The sequence below is a fragment of the Hermetia illucens genome, chromosome 1 (assembly GCF_905115235.1).
Source record: "Hermetia illucens chromosome 1, iHerIll2.2.curated.20191125, whole genome shotgun sequence".
In the NCBI taxonomy this organism is placed as follows: Eukaryota; Metazoa; Arthropoda; class Insecta; order Diptera; family Stratiomyidae; genus Hermetia; species Hermetia illucens.
In genome coordinates this window covers 135678544-135695577 of record NC_051849.1, presented here as the reverse complement: position 1 = coordinate 135695577, position 17034 = coordinate 135678544, and the positions used below count along the sequence as shown (strand labels likewise).

The 17034-nt window shown below is 39.9% G+C and overlaps 2 protein-coding genes across 2 annotated transcripts in view; one reads left to right on the top strand and one right to left on the bottom strand.

Annotated features, from left to right (window-relative positions):
• LOC119658720 (protein gustavus) overlaps positions 1-17034 on the top strand; it is a 293290-nt gene that overhangs the window by 96232 nt on the left and 180024 nt on the right. Inside the window, exon 4 of the mRNA XM_038066384.1 lies at positions 10510-10522. The gene's annotated coding sequence lies outside the window, so the exon portion shown is untranslated. The remainder of the gene's footprint in view (positions 1-10509; positions 10523-17034) is intronic.
• Positions 1953-15364, bottom strand: LOC119658729. The gene is made up of 2 exons (XM_038066394.1): positions 14987-15364; positions 1953-2093 (listed from the first exon to the last, which is right to left on the bottom strand). Exons 1-2 carry the CDS (start codon positions 15152-15154, stop codon positions 1953-1955), a joined length of 309 nt encoding a protein of 102 aa, XP_037922322.1. The 5' UTR covers positions 15155-15364.

The following is a 17034-nucleotide window of genomic DNA, read 5'->3' as shown; positions in this document are numbered from 1 at the left end:
CTCAGTCCTTCATGCTTTTTGTAAAAAGTCAGCTCTCTGTCAAATCTAGCCTTCAATTGAGTAGTTTTTCGAAATGAGTGCTGTTTACGCCTCTCGCTTTGAGGCAATTTTTATATGTTTGCATGAAAAAGGACCCAAATTAACGCAAACTGCTGCTGCGAAATATATGGGAAAGTCGAAGCAGTTCGTTAGCAAGTGGATAAATCGCTATAAAAAGGTCGGTAACGTTGATGATTTTCCTGATCGCGGAAGTGCAAGCAGTCTCAAAAAAAGACGAAAAAAAGATTCTCGCATTGTTCTCGAAAGATCCAACTTTGACTTTACGTAGAGCTGCTGTGAAATTGAAAGCAAAAGGTGTTGACATATCTTACGGAACGATTCGCAGGCACCTGCTTGCCAATAAACTAAAATATCGCAGTACTTTGGAAAAACCAATGTTGAGTGCAAAACACGTTGAAAAACGAATGGAATGGGCGAAGGAAAACTTGGACCGCGATTGGAGCAACGTAATTTTTTCTGATGAATCCTCCTTCTGGGCATTTCCGAGCATCAAACACGCCTGGACAACCTCCACCAGTAGGATGCTTCAACGGACTGTTAAACACCCCGTCAAGGTCCATGTTTGGGGGTGCTTCTCAAACAAAGGTTTCGGTACTTTGTTCTTATTTACCGAGAATTTAAATGTCGAAAAAATGAATAAAATATATCAAAAGGCTTTGTTACCATCTGCTAAGCAATGGTATATCAAGAAAAATGAAAGCTGGATCCTTCAAAAGGACAACGATCCGAAACATCGGAGTCGAGCGTGTAGCGACTGGAAGGCGCAAAACGGAGTTGTCACTTCAGATTGGCCATCTCAGTCACCGGATGCAAATCCCATGGAAAATGTGTGGGCTCTGATGAAAATGCAACTTCGCAGACGCACGCCATGTAATTTAGATCAACTTTCTCGACAAATTCGGAAAATTTGGAGGTCTTTTCCGGTAGAATATGCAGAAAAACTAGTGGAAATTATGCCCCGACGTGCCAGGCCATAATTGACAATGCAGAAGATTGGACTTGCTACTGAGGTATTTGCATTGAGTATTGACGACCAAATTATCAATAAATTTGCGAATTTTCGAAAAATCAATTGTTGTTATTGTTTAACAGTGACCACGCTCTTATGTAACAGACTGTACTCAAAACCGAAGACTGTAAGTAATAAGTAAATATGTGATTAAAGATCTATGATAAAGTTGACATAAATTTGATTTGGATTTTAAACAGGGGTTATTTTTTTAAAATATGCAGATTTGCCCGCATAGCTTTATATGAAATACTATTTATTTGCCTTTTTCTCATTGAGGTCATTTTGGGCCCACGATACTAACAACGTGACTAAACATATCGACACGAGTTAAGCATTAATATTGAATAAGCTTCCCATCGCTCTTGATTACTAAGTTAGTACGTGCTGGCAAGCTAGAAATAAGATTCTTGATCGTTTAACGCTCACCCTTGGTCAGGACATCCTTGACTGCCCTTTCCAACTGTTCAATGTTGGAAAAATGGCAGCAATTGTCGTAAATGTCCTAAACCGTAATGTCTAATAGTTTTTCTATTAGGTTTACGAGTAAGCTAGGAAAACATGCAGGTCAATCTATAAGCAGTAAGCCGGTCTTTTGACACATTGGCGCGACATATTAAGTGGCGAAATCGCCTCAAATATGGCAACAAGTTATGGCTCGGAATTTCTTGGTAGTCTTCGGAATTGATTTAGGACTCGGTGATCGCAGGAAACCCCGTCGATATTGACTTACCAAGTGCCGAAAACGCTGCTCAAATCATAACAGATCCCTGACTGAATTTGGATATCGCAAAATAGCCCGGCTCTTTCCTCAAATCATGCCAATAACTGGTAAATCCACCTGGAACGCGAATGAAGGGTACACAGTAGAATTTGTTTTACCTTATCCCATCCATGCGTCGGCATCTGATTTTGAAATTTGGCCTAATTTCATAATATTTCGACTTGAACATTCGTGCTCTAAGCTTTCGCATGTAATGGCAGTTTTTGAGAGTTGTCCAAACAGTCGGCATAATTCCAAAATCTGCGCAATAAAGTCAAAACAACAAAACAACAAAAATCATTTAGATGATGGACAATTTGAAACAAATGAATTCTGTGGGTGATATAATGAACTGATTTAAATAAAAACTCATTCGGGATAAATTCGTTATCTATGCAAGTACTTCCAGAACAAATTTCAAAGCAATTTACAGTTTCCTACACTTGTTGCTCGAATAAAAATGCAGTGCTTCTATCATTTGTGAACGCACTGTATCTATTACTTCTGCTATGCGTGTATATCCCTTAACACCCGGCAGGGTATTGAGCAAATCTAATGTTAAAATTTTACTTTTCTTTCGTAAGGAAGCAGGGCTGGAACTTTAAGCTTATAATTTGATCAATTGATTTTATTCTAATGGTGACGTAAAGTGATTGAGTCACACAGAAGCATCAATAGAAAGCTACAGTGAAAGTAAAAGTAGCTTACTCGTGTAAGAAGAATAGGTAACTCACACAAAAGAGTGTAATTACCTACGAGTATGAACAATGGCTTCAGGTTCTACACATGGTTCTGCTCCACGGAATTATGGTCAACTTTTCTACTTTGACGCATCGTGTTCGTCTCCAGTTCAGCTAGTTAACATGGGAAGACGGTAAGAGTCTCGACTAACAGTGGGCGCGATATTGGGTACTATGAAAATCAAGAGTTGGCCAGCTGCGTGCAGATGTCGCTATGACGACATGCGTTCCACAATACATCCCACATGCTATGGTGGAGTCCGATTGGAACTGTTACCTCATGTTATCTTTACTTTTGCATTTGCCCCGGTCGCACGTCATCGCCTTTGTCATGGAAAAAGCTTCGGGGGAGCCAGCGATGGGTTCGTTGACCTTCGATGTGACGTTTGTTTGCGCCGCTTTGCGGGTGCCTATGTGCGGCTCGCCCTGTCGTCACTGCCGACAGCGAGTGTACACAGTCGTGTGAATGGCATGCTTTGCATGGATAACTCCCTTCGGCCAGGGGGAACAATAATTCGCCGCGAGGTTTGTTCTCCGTTCAGTAAATTGATAAGTAGAGTCTGTGACTGGTGTGTGGGTATCCGGCGTTGCCAATCGAAATTAGCAGAGCAATTACGCGCTGCTGACTTTCTGTGTGGTTTCTTTGGAGTTGTGGTTCGCTTCTGGGCCTGATTTTTACTTTCAGTAATAACAATACACTTCAGAGGAGTCCGGATCAATAGGTTTGCACATCCACCCGCTTTCCACCGCCATAGCACGGCAAATAGGGAGAAACTTGTGTTTGGCGCAGACGTCACCACGCAGCTTCTCCAAAGTTTAAGGAAATCATGGAACCACTTGATTTAATTCATTTTTATTGCCCAGACCCTCTTGTTATATTGGTCAAGATTTCCTGCCTCTTCACTAATGAAAATGAACTCTGTCGAGTTGGTGGAATTTCTGTTACTACACAAAAATTCAAGGATATTTCAGTGGATTTCCTGTTGCCGGTTAGAATAAGATTTATGACCTTAATCGGGAAATTGAATAGTGTTTTTTATGGGAAATTTAAAATAATAATAATGAAGTCATTGCAGACTCCTAAAACAGTGTGAAGGTTGAATTTTCAACCCCATTCTCGTAGAAAATATGAAGATTATCGAGGGAGAAGCGGAAAGTTCCCTTTCCTTAACTTCGTTGGAAAATTGCGGTGATAAGCCCCTTCTTTATGGCGCCTCCTCCGGGAGTGGGGTTAAAAACTGAAACTTTACTGAACACACATCATCAACTACAGTTAGATTAGAAATAGGGAGGGGGCATAGTTCCAAAGGCCAAAATAGCTCATTGTATTACTGGAGCCACCTCGCCTTCTCTTGTTTTTCACGCTCTAGCAACACCAGATACCAATACAAATATTTTCACGTATCGACAGGGGTTCAGGTTACTCAATTCATTTGCATGAATCTTTGTTATCCTGCTTTTTAGAAAGATCTTGAACGACGTTGGTAAGGCTACCTGCCTTTTGGTTTCCAGTGTTCTTTCTGTGCAAGAGGACCTAGATTAGGATCGTGTCATTCAGTTGACTGAATTTAGGCAATAGCAGCTGGTGGCAATATAGTATATAGAGTATATAGATATCCACACAGTCATTTCCTTTGTAAGTTTTTTTTTTGTATTATTTGATTTTCAATGAGACTATGCTTGTTTAATTATCACAACTGTTAATGCTACGCAAGTTCACTGCTGTTAACGTCGCCTTATTATCGGCAAGTACTTTGGCACAAAACTTGACTGCCACTTTCAGTTTCTTTTCCTGTTAAGGGGGTCATCCCGTGTGTCGGATTCGCGGAATCGAATTCTTTTTAGCATTAGTTATATCTAGATATATTGTAGAATATACGCGCAAAGTTATTTTTTGATATTCGGAGTCGTTCGGAAATTATAGTGTTAAACACGTGATAAGTAACATGCCAGATTTATGTCGATCGCCGTAATAAAGCTCGTATTTATCGATTCGAATGACTTCGCTAAAAGGACAAAAATTGAAGCCAAGGCTGTACATGGGTTTCTCGAAGAAACCTAAGGTTTATGGATTAGGTATAGCAGATTAATGGTCAGTTAAGGTTTTATGGCTAAAAATCACATTCTACTTTTTAAATGCGTTTTTCTCGAAACTGCATGTTGAAAATCGGCTGCCACCATAGCCCAAAATCTATCCAAAGGAATTCTTTGAAATTTTCACGACTTATTCAGAGCATATTTCTACGGTCCGCAAACTGGGATAATTGCGATTCATTCAATAGTTGTTTTTTATTCATTGAAGAAGCCGTGAAAAAACACCAAAATTCACAAAAAACGGGCCCAAAAATTTAGCTTTTAATATTTTTAAATAATCCTAGTTTGCGGACCGTAGTTAGGTCTGTACGTTAAAATGCCGTTTACTTTTTTTCCTTAAGATGATCACAGCGCCCTCTAGCGTGTCAGCAAACAACACTTTTTTGGAGATGGGTATATAAATTGCCTATCTATATATCGTGAAAAATTCGTATTTGTATTTTTATCCAGTTCTTCACAAAAAATGTCTAAATGCCTAAATGTCCCTTAATAGAGTGTCGTATATCTCCGCTTGAAATTTATCCTTTACTTTCTAAATGAGTTGAGGCAGTTTTATTTTTGAATTTTCCGAAAATATCTGTCTATGTAGATTGCGATGTCATGTATGACTATGAAAGAGCCGAATCTTTCGAAAACCAAAAAAAAAAATACTAAAATATCTAATTGTCGCCAGGCATCCAGGTGTTATGATACTCACCAAAGGATTTCCAAATAGATGCATGGTTATACGAATGCTCTCCTTTCCAGTGGTATCCAGTCTATGTGGGTCGTTATTTACTTTCTACTTCGCGTCCAGAAAGGAATTCCGTTTGAGGCTAACTGGAAGTGAAACTGGCGGTGTAGTCTTCACCGTTCTAATCATACGTAAGGAACCATTGAAACAACTTGAGGAGTGCATTGGCCTGCCGCCAATTAAGTGGTATCAATTTCATGAGGAAAGAGAAGAAGTAATCTTATGCGATTGCCGGCTCTTGTGAACCTCGAAAAAAGCGTGCAATCAAGCTACAAATATAATTTACAACGCGGTCCATGCAATCCTCGGGGTTATCAAGTTTGGTAAATGGTTCATTGCCTTTGTAATTACGATTCTCAAATAAATGCCTATGAGAAGAAACGTCTCCATCATAAGTTTTTCGTCGATAAAACACTGGCCAATTTGAAAGTTTACAAGAATGCCAAGCAAAGGATGCTCCTTTTTAGTTGGTGGTTGATTTACATTTTCTATCTGATTCTTAGGACTGCTGGCGAAGGAAATCGCTCTCCTCGTTAGTAAGCAAGAGCTCCTCTAAAATGAATGCCCGCACGAAGTTTTGTAGTACTAGATGCCGCAGCAGCCAAGTTTCATACTACTAAAGTATTACTGTAGATAAATATCCACGGCCAAAAGCTGCTTCTCAAGACCGCCAGTATTTGGTTTCTAAAGCCCTGCATCAAATTTATCCTATCCATTTCAACCTCTTTATTGTATTTTTTGGATATCCTCCTCTTAGTTATTTTATTTCACGGGTGGTTGTTTTGCTGTCATCTACCCGGCATGCGTAAAAGCCTGCTTGTGCGCTCATATGAACACTGGTCCCTTGTCTTCATGACAGATGGTCTGTTAATTCCCTTCAGAAAATTTATGCAAACCCGTTATGGGGATAGACTGCAGGTTCTCCTATCACATATCACAAATATTTGGCTGCGTGAAGTATATGCGAATCCTTTAACGAAATCGGAAGTATAAACTGTGATGTTCCCTGAATAATTATTACCGTAAAACATTTATTTTATCTACTTCTTTACTCTCAATTAGAGTCGACTTCACCTGCTTGTGCAGAGAATCCTTTGAACTCTAAACTGCACTCCTAAGATACTGATAAGCAGAGCTTATAGTGAACATATCCAATAGGGTGCTTCAAGCGGTTTGTTTCTCGAATATTACCTTGGAGAGTAATGATTTCGTAGATTTGCCTTTCTGATGGATGTGCCTAGCTGCCTAGAATGAAGTGGATATCCCTTATGAACCGATCGATTAGTCCTCGCAGTCAGTTACTTGAAGACTTTTTGCTTCAATGGGGGTGGGTTTCTAAGTTTTGGGATTAACGTCATTTTCACATTTTGCCAAGTTGTTGGAAAGTCGCCATATTATACATGGCATGCAGCCGCTAACCCGCAGATTTGTATCTTCAGAAGGAGTTAAATATCTACTTAAACCGTTCAATTGACATAATTTTGCATGTCAAGAATTTGGGTTCAGAGATTCCCTATATACTGTCACAAAAATGTAGGTCGAGTAGATGATCTTTTTTATTCATCACATATCCCTCCGTATCTCCGTGCTGCAAGGCCAGGTTGCTGAGTTGATGAACATTCTCTTGAATTTATTAGTTGTCTTAACTGAGTCAGTCCTCCCAAGAGTGTCTTCAAGTTTATTTTTTAACCGATTTTGTTTGTCTTCAACGTTTCCTAAGCTCCCTAATGATGAATTCGGTTTTCGGTTGACTTCGTCTTCATGGATTAAGGATTACTATTTCTGTTTTGGCAATTTCGAGTTGCGCCATATGTTTTTCATTTTGCATTCATCAAAGTTGATTTTTGTTTTACAAACATGAGAACTTGTTGTTTTGCTCCAGCCATGTTAGAATTAGCTCAAGACTAACACCCTAATTTCATTACCAACAATTCCTTGTTTTTAGATGAGGCATATAAATGTCTCCCTTTAATTGACCTGAGGGTAAATGAGTCCCAAATCGCTTTATAATGCTGCAGATATAATTATAACACTCTACATTTAAGAGAAGATGCGGTAGAGAGCGCATTCTCTTAACTTGCATCAGTTGGCAACTGTAGTGAGATTTGATCACTCGTTTGGTCCTAAGCGCTTTTTGCTAAGCCGGTAATTAGGAAGACGTTCAGTGTAGCAACTCTACCCTTCAGTGCATCACCTTACAGTATCCGGAATATAGATATGCGATTCCTCTGAACTATTATAAAAGCTGCTTTAGAGTTTAATCCCAGTAAGCTCTTTACCCGGAAACCAAAATAAATATTTTTTGGTCAGTGATTCTTTTTTTAAATCGGCGACGTTGCTCCCTTCTTCACATCATTGACGCAGATAAATGTTTGAGCCACTGATTCGTGTTCTCGTCAGCGAAGTTTAACTATAGGATGGTTCGGCACGCCAATCGAGCAAATCTCAATACCCTACAATAAAGTACTTCTGCTCAGGTCGTGATCGTCTCGATTAGTATCCTTTTGTTCTTGAGGTTTCATAACCGCCTTTCGTGGCCTTGATTTCAAAGGGGAAAGAAGCCCGACGAAGCCAATTGAAACTAAGGGTGCCTGTTACTTAGAATTCACCCTTTATGGACATTTATTAACCACTGTGAGCACTCAGTCTTTAACTCCACTTTGGATCTTTTCCTCAAATTATCCGTTTATCGTAGCTCCCTAATAGGCTTTTCCATTTTAGTAGTGAGGTCATATGGTCTAAATCTGGCTCGCTAATTATCTTGCTCTTAAGCTTAATCTGGATGAAGTCCAGAAGCTCTCAAAAATAACAAATCCCTCTGCCACCAGTGAGATTTGAACCGCTACCTTCCGCTACGACAGCCCAGCGCTCTACCAGTGATATTTTTCACTCTCACTTGATTGTCAGAGGGGATTATAGGTGGTGTCGTAATTCGAGTTCGGAGCAATATGCTCCCCCTATATGTTCTGACATTCGTCAAGGCGTTCAATCAGCACGTGGTCAATTTGGTTGAAAGTGTTCCCGTCTGGAGAGGCCCACGTATGTTTGGGGGGCCGCTTTCCACGCAAACCAGCTACTTCCAAATTTTTCTTGCTAAAAACCCAAGTCTCCGAGGAATACATAAGGACTGGAAAGATCATTTTTTGGACAGTAAGAACTTTGGCGCTATGGTGAGACGTTTCAAGCGGAACAGTTTTTGTAAGCTGAAATAGGCTCTGTTGGCTGCCCACATCATCGTCGGTTGTGATTTTCGACCCTAGATAGGAGAAATTATCAACGGTCTCAAAGTTGTAGTTTCCTATCTTTATTCTTCTCGTTTGACCAGTGCGGTTTGATGCTGTTGGTTGGTTGGTTTTTGGTGCTGATGTTGCCACCAATTATTTTGTCTTGTCTTCATTGATGTGCAGGCCAAGATCTCGCGCCGCCTGTTCGATCTGAATGAAGGCAGTTTATACGTCTCGGGTGGTTCTTCCCATGATATCGATATTGTCAGCATAGGTCAGTAGTTGGGTGAACTTGAAGTGGATCGTCTCCCTCGCATTTACCTCAACATCACGGATCACTTATTCCAGGGTCAGGTTAAAGAGGACGCATTATAGGGCACCCCCTTGTAGACCGTTGTTGATGACGAATGGTCTTGAGAGTGATCCTGCTACTTTTATGTGGCTTCGCAGCCTAGTCAGTCTTATCAATTTCGTTGTAATACCGAACTCTCTCATGGCCGTGTACAGCTTCCAACAGTTTTTCCATCGCTTGCCGCAGAGAGAAAATCTGATCTGATGCTGATTTACCTGGAGTGAAGCCTCTTTGGTATGGACCAATGATGTAAACATATTAGGTGTATCAAAACCGCTTCGTGTCTTCAATGGTGTTCATCAATGAAGCGCCCTCTCACCACTCCTCTTTGTTCTTGCTATGGACATTGTCACACATCCAACGTCCAGTGCTCTATGCATTGCTTTATGCAGATGATGTTTTCCAATAGCAAAAATGATCTCGAACAGCTTGTTCAAACATGGAATGATCGCCTCATGCAGCACGGTCTCAGATTGAATCTGGATTAAATTCAATTTTTGACGACGGATCCCCATGAAACAGTCGTAATCAACGTCAATGCCTAGAACCGAGCGATTTAAATATCTCGGGTCAGTGTTATCAGTCAGCAGTGTCGTCCGCCCTATCGCCCTCTACGGTTCTCAGTGTTGGCCGACTATAAAAGATAATGAACGACGTCTTGCGGAAATGGAGACGAAGATGTTGCTTTAGACTATTGGCGTGACAAGCTTTGATCACATCCGAAATCAGGATGTCCGTGATCGATATGGGGTTGCGCCAACTGTGGAAAAATTGCGATAGAAGGGTCTTCATTGGTATGGTGGGTCTGAACATCGAAGTCGAAAAGCCGGCCGAAATAACAAACGCGAGGCTTCCAAATCCCTTCTAAGCGTATCCAGCCACCGTTGTTTCGGAAGGCCTTTTAGTCGCTTGCCATCGACTCCTATGTTCAGACCAATCTTGGCGAGTGAATTCTCGTTAATGAGAATTACGTGACTAATGCTACATATACATTGTAAATTCGGAGAATGGCCGACCTTAAAGTTAGGAAAATTTATAGATCAGTGTTGAGTCCTGTTGCAATATACACTGTGTATTGTCAAAATGCGGGTGGACCTAAGGGCGTTGTTGCAGTTCTTTCTGTATTCATCCAAAACAAGAAGTATTTCGTCGTTTTCACTAATTCCATCGCATATTCCATCATCGACTCAGCATTTTGATGATGCTTTACTTAGCCGAAAGAAGTTCGGACAATTTCGAAATTGGAGAATATTTATTTGAAGGCAGCAATTAATTATCAAATTTTAACGATATAGATATTTAGATACTAAAAATATGGTACATACACGGCAAGATGACCAAATTTTTTTAAGGATTATTTTGCCTCACACAAAAGTAAAGACATGATTGTGTATTTATGTGGACAACCTTTTTAAAGGCTTTCATTTTTCGAAAACTACAGAATAGATTTTAGTTCTTTAATGAAATAGTGATATTTTCCAGAAAACATAAGTTCTTTAATTCAAGAAATTTAACACTTTTTATTCCATTTCAGGTCTGCCGAAACGGTAAGGTTCCTTTTGAATCTAGAATTAGTTAACAGGTAAGATGTTAACTCGTACATACTATATGTGAAGATTCAAGAAAGTGGAGGGGAACACCGCATAAAGATGTATTGGCGGTAACATAGCGCACATATTGAGAGCTAGTCAAAACAAAAGTCAGGGAATTGGAACAGAAGTTTTGTTGAGTAAAATTGTTAGATATTTTCTAAAACTTATTCAGAAGTCTCGTAGATCGGCAATGTGGGGTAGTGCCCTTAAGTTATTCCAGTAATTTGGTTTCGCCGACAAGCGAGGGTTAAATATGATTTCGTAAGATTCCTATTGAAGAGCCTGAAACCAATGTCCAAAAAGATAGAAAATCAAGAAACGCATTTAAGGCAAAAGTATAGATACTGATCTAATACCTTTGCTGTTTTTGGGGAATTGACAATGCTATCAAACAAATTGTACCCACTTCTGGTTGTGTGTTTTCGTAGAGTTTGTGTCGTGGAAGTTTCCTAAACCTGTGCAAGCAGTAACAAAGTAAACAAAAACAACTAAGGCTCGAATTCGGAGCAAAATCATTCGTGGGATCTAATTCTAAACTGCAAATTACGTGACTCCAAAACGTTATAAATGAATTTTGCTTATTGTACCTACGTCATCTTCCTATCAGCATGCTAAGCCCTCGTCCTTTAATTTCTTCTACTTAGCTTTTACATAATGTGCGAGCTCAGTCAAAGTACGAAAATGCTATTTGCTGGGAGCAGGGTTTGTTTAAAATATGAAATAAAAGAAGGAAAAATAAAGGCAATCATCCACAGTGAACTTTTCTTGCAAGCACAGAAAAGTTTTTATGAAAGGACGTGTTTGAAAAATTGAAGACCGGCACTGTTATCCTATGACCCCCATTCTCAGAAAATATGAACAATGAAAGTTATGAAGTCTATAAATACCCTTCTTCGTCAGTTGCTGCTGCCATTGTGCTTTATTTATCTAGAAAAATATTGAGTGCAGCTTGGTATATAATTTCTGTATTTTATGCCTGCAGGCGCCGGGATGAGGTGTCTGTAATGGTAGCAAACCCGAGTGCAGTTCTAGTAGTAAAATGGATCGATATTTCGTGCTATTGTCATGACAGCACGATGGAAGGGGACAGTGAGGTTGATACGCATCGTTAAAACAGTATCGCACCCATTTCAGGCAGGACTCAACATTTGTTTCATTTCGGATCCATATGCATGCGTTCATGTAGACAGACACGTGGTACTTTACGCTTTAATTCCTTTCTCTTTGTCCTTTCTGTCTTTTGTGGCATTTGAATGTGCTGCCGACATGAAGGGTTGGGCGGCGGGGTCAAACCAATAGGGTTAGGAGCTCTATTGTTACTCTCCTTTTACGTCCTTGCGTAAGGTTGTGAGGCAGGGGATTAAGGGATAGTTGCGTTTCACTTTTGCCGAGTTTTCTAGTAGTAAATATTGCATGACTGAATGGCATGTTTGCTCACTGCCAGGCAGGCGGAAACATAAAGTGCAATGTCCTTTAGTGCGTATTGTTCAACTTTGATTTAGCATGCAATTGTTAACCTATGCTTGGGATATGAATGAAGTGCAGAAGCAGCTAAAGTTGAAAACTGGTACAGTTGAAATTTTTATATCGTTACTATCTGCAAATTTATTCGTTTCGATAAAATTGCGTTCGAAAAATTTTGCGTTCTTGAAGACAATCGAGTTAATGTGAAATCTGAGTAAGCAATATTGGTCATTAGAGCTATCTGTTGGATTATACATATGTATAAAACAACATTTTACGAATACTGTCTGTTCGTTTATCTGTCTCTATCAGGCGTAATTCATTTAAAAGCGCGATACTTACGAAGATGAAATTTGATGGAGATGAACGCTGGCTATGAACGCTCATGCATGCTGCGAGCGGCATAATTTTGCGTTAAGTTTAAGAAGTAATCTCCAGATATGCAAAAGTGGGGTGTATATTTTTTTCTCCGCCATGCTAGTCCCAATCCGAGACAAATAAGAAGATTTTGGGGCAACGTATTTAGTACAATCTTTCACCTCGTCCTCCTGTCATCCACGAAAAAAGCAAATATCATGCGATGATTGATAACATGGGAATCCTGGAATGTTGGCTCTCTACACAGATCTGGTGCTCATTGACTTTGCAAGTGGTTGACATTTATTAGGTTTTTGCATATGAAATGGCCGTTTTGGCAATCAAGTGAAGTTAGTACCGATTTTGGTGTATCAAACCACCAGCAGTGGGCGCTGTTGGTGTTGAATATTGAAATATAAATACTCCTACATTTAATCAAGGAGTCATTTCAGTTTTGACCATTGGGATAACGGAATAGAAAGGAAAAAAAGGATGGAAAAGAGCCAAGAACGTATACTTTTTCTGTATGAGTTCAAAATCGCTCATAAAGCGGCGCAGTCGACCAAAAACATTAACAGCGCATTTGGAGCTGATACGGTAAGCGAACGAATCACACGGCGGTGGTTCGAAAAATTCCGGTCAGGGGACGTAAACCTTCAAAGTGGGCCACGTGGACATACAGAACCATCGATTGACAAGGACGAGCTGCGTTTGCTAGTCGAATCCGACACACGTCAGTCTGTGAGAGACATTGCAGAGAAACTGGGCGTACATTATTCGATAGTTTCCCGGCAGTTGCAACAACTTGGAAAGGTGAAAAGCTCGACAAATAGGTTCCGTATGCCCTTACGGAGCAAAACATGGTGCTTCGAATAGAAATTTGCAGTTCTTTACTCTCCCGCAACATAAGCGATCGCTTTTGGCACAGAGTAGTAACATGTGATGAAAAGTGGATATTATACGACAACCGTCGCCGATCAGCACAATGACTAGATGCTGATGAACCACCAAAGCACCAAAGCAAGGTGGTCTACAGCTGGAGTTATCCACTATTCTTTCTTGGCACCTGAAGAAGCGATAAATGCACAGAAATACTGTGCCCAACTCGAGGAAATGCACCGAAAATTGAGTATTCTGCGGCCGAGATTGGTCAACAGAGATGGTGTGATACTCCTTCACGACCATGCACGACCTCATGTTTCCAGACCAACGGTTCAAAAGTTGAACGAATTGCAGTATGAGACTCTGCCTCATCCACCATATTCACCGGACCTTTCGCCAACCGAGTACCACTTTTTTAAGAATTTGGATAATTTTTTGGCGGAAAAACAATTTTGGAACGAAGACGCTGTCAAAATTGCCTTCGACGAATTGATTAACATCCGACAGTTGGTCTTCTACGAAACTGGCATAAATGCTCTTGAATGTCGCTGGGAGAAATGTTTTGAATCGACTGGCACCTATTTTGATTAAATAAATAAATTTTTGTAAGCTTTACAGTCGTTTCAAATTTTAGTACAAAAACGGCCATTTCATTTGCAACAACCTAATACCTATAAAATCGACATTCTTCCACAGAAACGTATTCACAAAAATACTATGCGTCTCCAGATGGCATTACCTTCAACCAGATGTACCACGTTCTCATCACCAAAAGGTGTTCATCCAGTAACCTCGACGTGAAATCATATCGATGAGCAAACTGTGACTCCGACCACTACATGGTTGTCTACAAGTGCCGAATTTCAAAGACCCGCGGAAATTAAGCCACTTCGAAAATTTGAAGTGGGAAAAATAAAAAATGATCTAATAGCGTGAGTATACAAGGCAAAATAGGAAAAAAATATTCTCCTGAATCTCACGGAAAACCTATAGAGATCTGGTATGACCTAAGAGGCGCTATCAAAACGACAGCAGAAGAAGTAGTTCGATATGAATCCCGACACGAGAGAAATGATTTGTTTGACGATGAATACCAAGAATCGCCTCACAAGAAAAACGAGGCATACAAACAACATATGGAACGTAACGTAAGAACGAAAATAGAAAATTACGAAAATCTCCAACGAGTAGCTAATAAAACATGGGGGCAACAGGCAAAATTAGGGCACAATAGTTCTTCAAGGACGCGGTGCGACTTTCCCTTAACAGAAGGCAAAATTAACGAAAACATTTTGACGAAAAACTTAAAAAAAAAATGACGACAACATTGCGAGTTAGCAATCAATTGTACAAAAATTAACAAGGCGCCGTTGAACTCAACAAATAAGGCGGTCCATGGATCATGAAATTTGGTTCTCTCCATCCGGAACCACGAAAAGATCCCGCAGGAGTCGTCAAGTGTGCCCTATCCGCAAAAAAAGGGGGCAAGTTGACATGTGGCTATGATGATTGGTGAATACCAAGGAGATTTTTAATCTGGAAGATCGAAGATCAGCTATTTACGGCTAAACAGGTGCTAGAAAAATGCTGGTAATTCAATATGGATGTCCATCAAACATTGGTGGACTTCAAGCAGGCATATGACAGTATTGGTTGAAATGTACCGTACGAAATTATGATTGACTTGGAAATTCCAGCAAAATTGGTAAACCTTACCAGAATAACCATGTCCTTTGCAACACACCAGGTCAGAGTCAATAATAGTCTGACAGATGCATTTGAGATGAACGTCGGATTAAAACAAAGAGATGAGCTGGCACGTCTACTGTTCGATCTGGCACTGGAGCAGGTTATATGAAAGTTTCCTGCGGACACAAAAGACATGTTGATATAAAAATCATGGCGCGATCCTTCACATTAGTAAACAGTTGATGAAAACAAAACGAAAATTATGATGAAAACGTGGAAACTGACACCCACTAGACAAAATATAATGATTGACGAGTATAAATATGTATACTTAGGTGTGTAAGTGACGAAAAATAGAAATGAACTTGACAAAATAAAACGACGAATTCAGCTCACAAACGGTTATATCGATTTTAAAAGCCAACTACATACATAGGAAAACAAAGCTGCGAATAAACAAAACGATAATAACATCTGTAATATGCTGCGGATGTGAAACATGAATCTTAACATAAACTTCCGAAAAACTGGCCAATTCCTTCGAAAATGGGGCCCTAAACAGAATAATAGGAGCTAAATGAGAGGAGGGCGAATCAGATACAATCTGTTAGCTCCTCATGTGCTCGCATTATGACTCCCTTATTGTTCATATTACTCCTCCGAACTGGGTTTCTTCCATAAAAGCCTGTGTTTACTTTCCACGTTTTTGCCCCTCCTCTCTTGTCGAAAAGTTTCTCAATACACTGTTAAACGTTCTGCTGCTCAAATATCCTGGTGTACCTTTATTTCCATGCGGGAACTTCAATATGCCACTCATACTTAGTTCTTTTAGCGTTTATGAACTCCTGCTTCCCTTCCCAATTCAATAACAATCGCATCCTGGTCCTGGTACCAATATTCATCACAATCGTTTTCCCAGATCATTTTGCTTCAATTTTTACTTCTACTTCTTCGTCCTAGTTCCTTTCCGACATAAGTGATCCTTCCATAGCTAGTACGCCTCCCATTCCTCTTCAAATCCGCTTCCATTGTTGAATTTCTTATCGACAATTTTCATTACAATTGTGGTCCTGATTGCCAAATGTTTTCTTAAAAAAATGTAAGCCTCACATTTTCCTTCCCTTTTAACAAGACTTTGTCTGAGAGTATCTTTCTAAACAAGTAGAAGGAGGCTCGTGGCATCCCTCTGTGCAAAAAAGTGATGTTATACCAGCCGAAAACTATCGCCTAATGTTGATCCCTCCCTCGATCTGAAAGATTCTCGAGGGTTACATAAAAGACTGCCTCTTGCCTCGTTTTGAAAGTTTATTGTGGAGGGACAGCACGGATTTCTCAACAAATTTCGATGGTACGGCTTTCTATTAACTGTTCTTTTCTCATTCCATCGTACCTAAGTGTCTGTTGTGCGCAGTCTACTTCAAGGGTTCTGTTTCGACTTCTTTGTTTTTAAAATCGCCCCCCCCCCCCTGACACGTTCTTGTTTTTGTTTTTTATTAATTATTTTCTTTATTTGTCCTTGTCTTCTGTATGCTGACGAACCAAAATCATTTTCTGTCATTAATTTCCATACTATTCATTGCGGCGATGATGAATGTTGCCTCATCATTTTAAAGGTTTTGTGGGAAACAGAACCTTATTAGAATCGAGTCGATGTCTGTCTGTCAGTCTATCTATCTGTCTGTCACACCCGATTTATTTGGAAACGGCTGGACACATTGTCATGAATGAAGACAGGGTGTGGTCTGGTGTTCCCTTTACATACAGTAAGTGGCGCCATTTTGTGTTAAGTTTAAGCAGGGCTCCCCACACAGGATGACCATGGTCATTCTATGTGGGGGGTGAAAGGGCTCAATTAGTAGTTTTCAAAATTGGCCCCATATTTGATATCGGGTGAAAATATGACACTCAAAAAATGTAACTGGTCTCGTTCTCAGAACCTATCCAACCGAAAAATCTGAAAAAAATACAGTGGTATATCTAAACAAAATTTAGGTCTTAAAATACACCCCGTTCCGATATCTGGACAAATAAAGTTAAAAATAGTATATTAGCAGATTTTAGAAATTTTGCCTGAA

Bases quoted from the DNA above. Each gene is read 5' to 3' on its own strand.
- LOC119658729 (XM_038066394.1), bottom strand. From the start codon at position 15,154: ATGTCTTTTGTGTCCGCAGGAAACTTTCATATAACCTGCTCCAGTGCC. The intron at 2,094-14,986 runs GTAAGGTTTACC...TTTATTGCGCAG, and splicing joins CAAAGGACATGGTTATTCTG to ATTTTGGAATTATGCCGACT.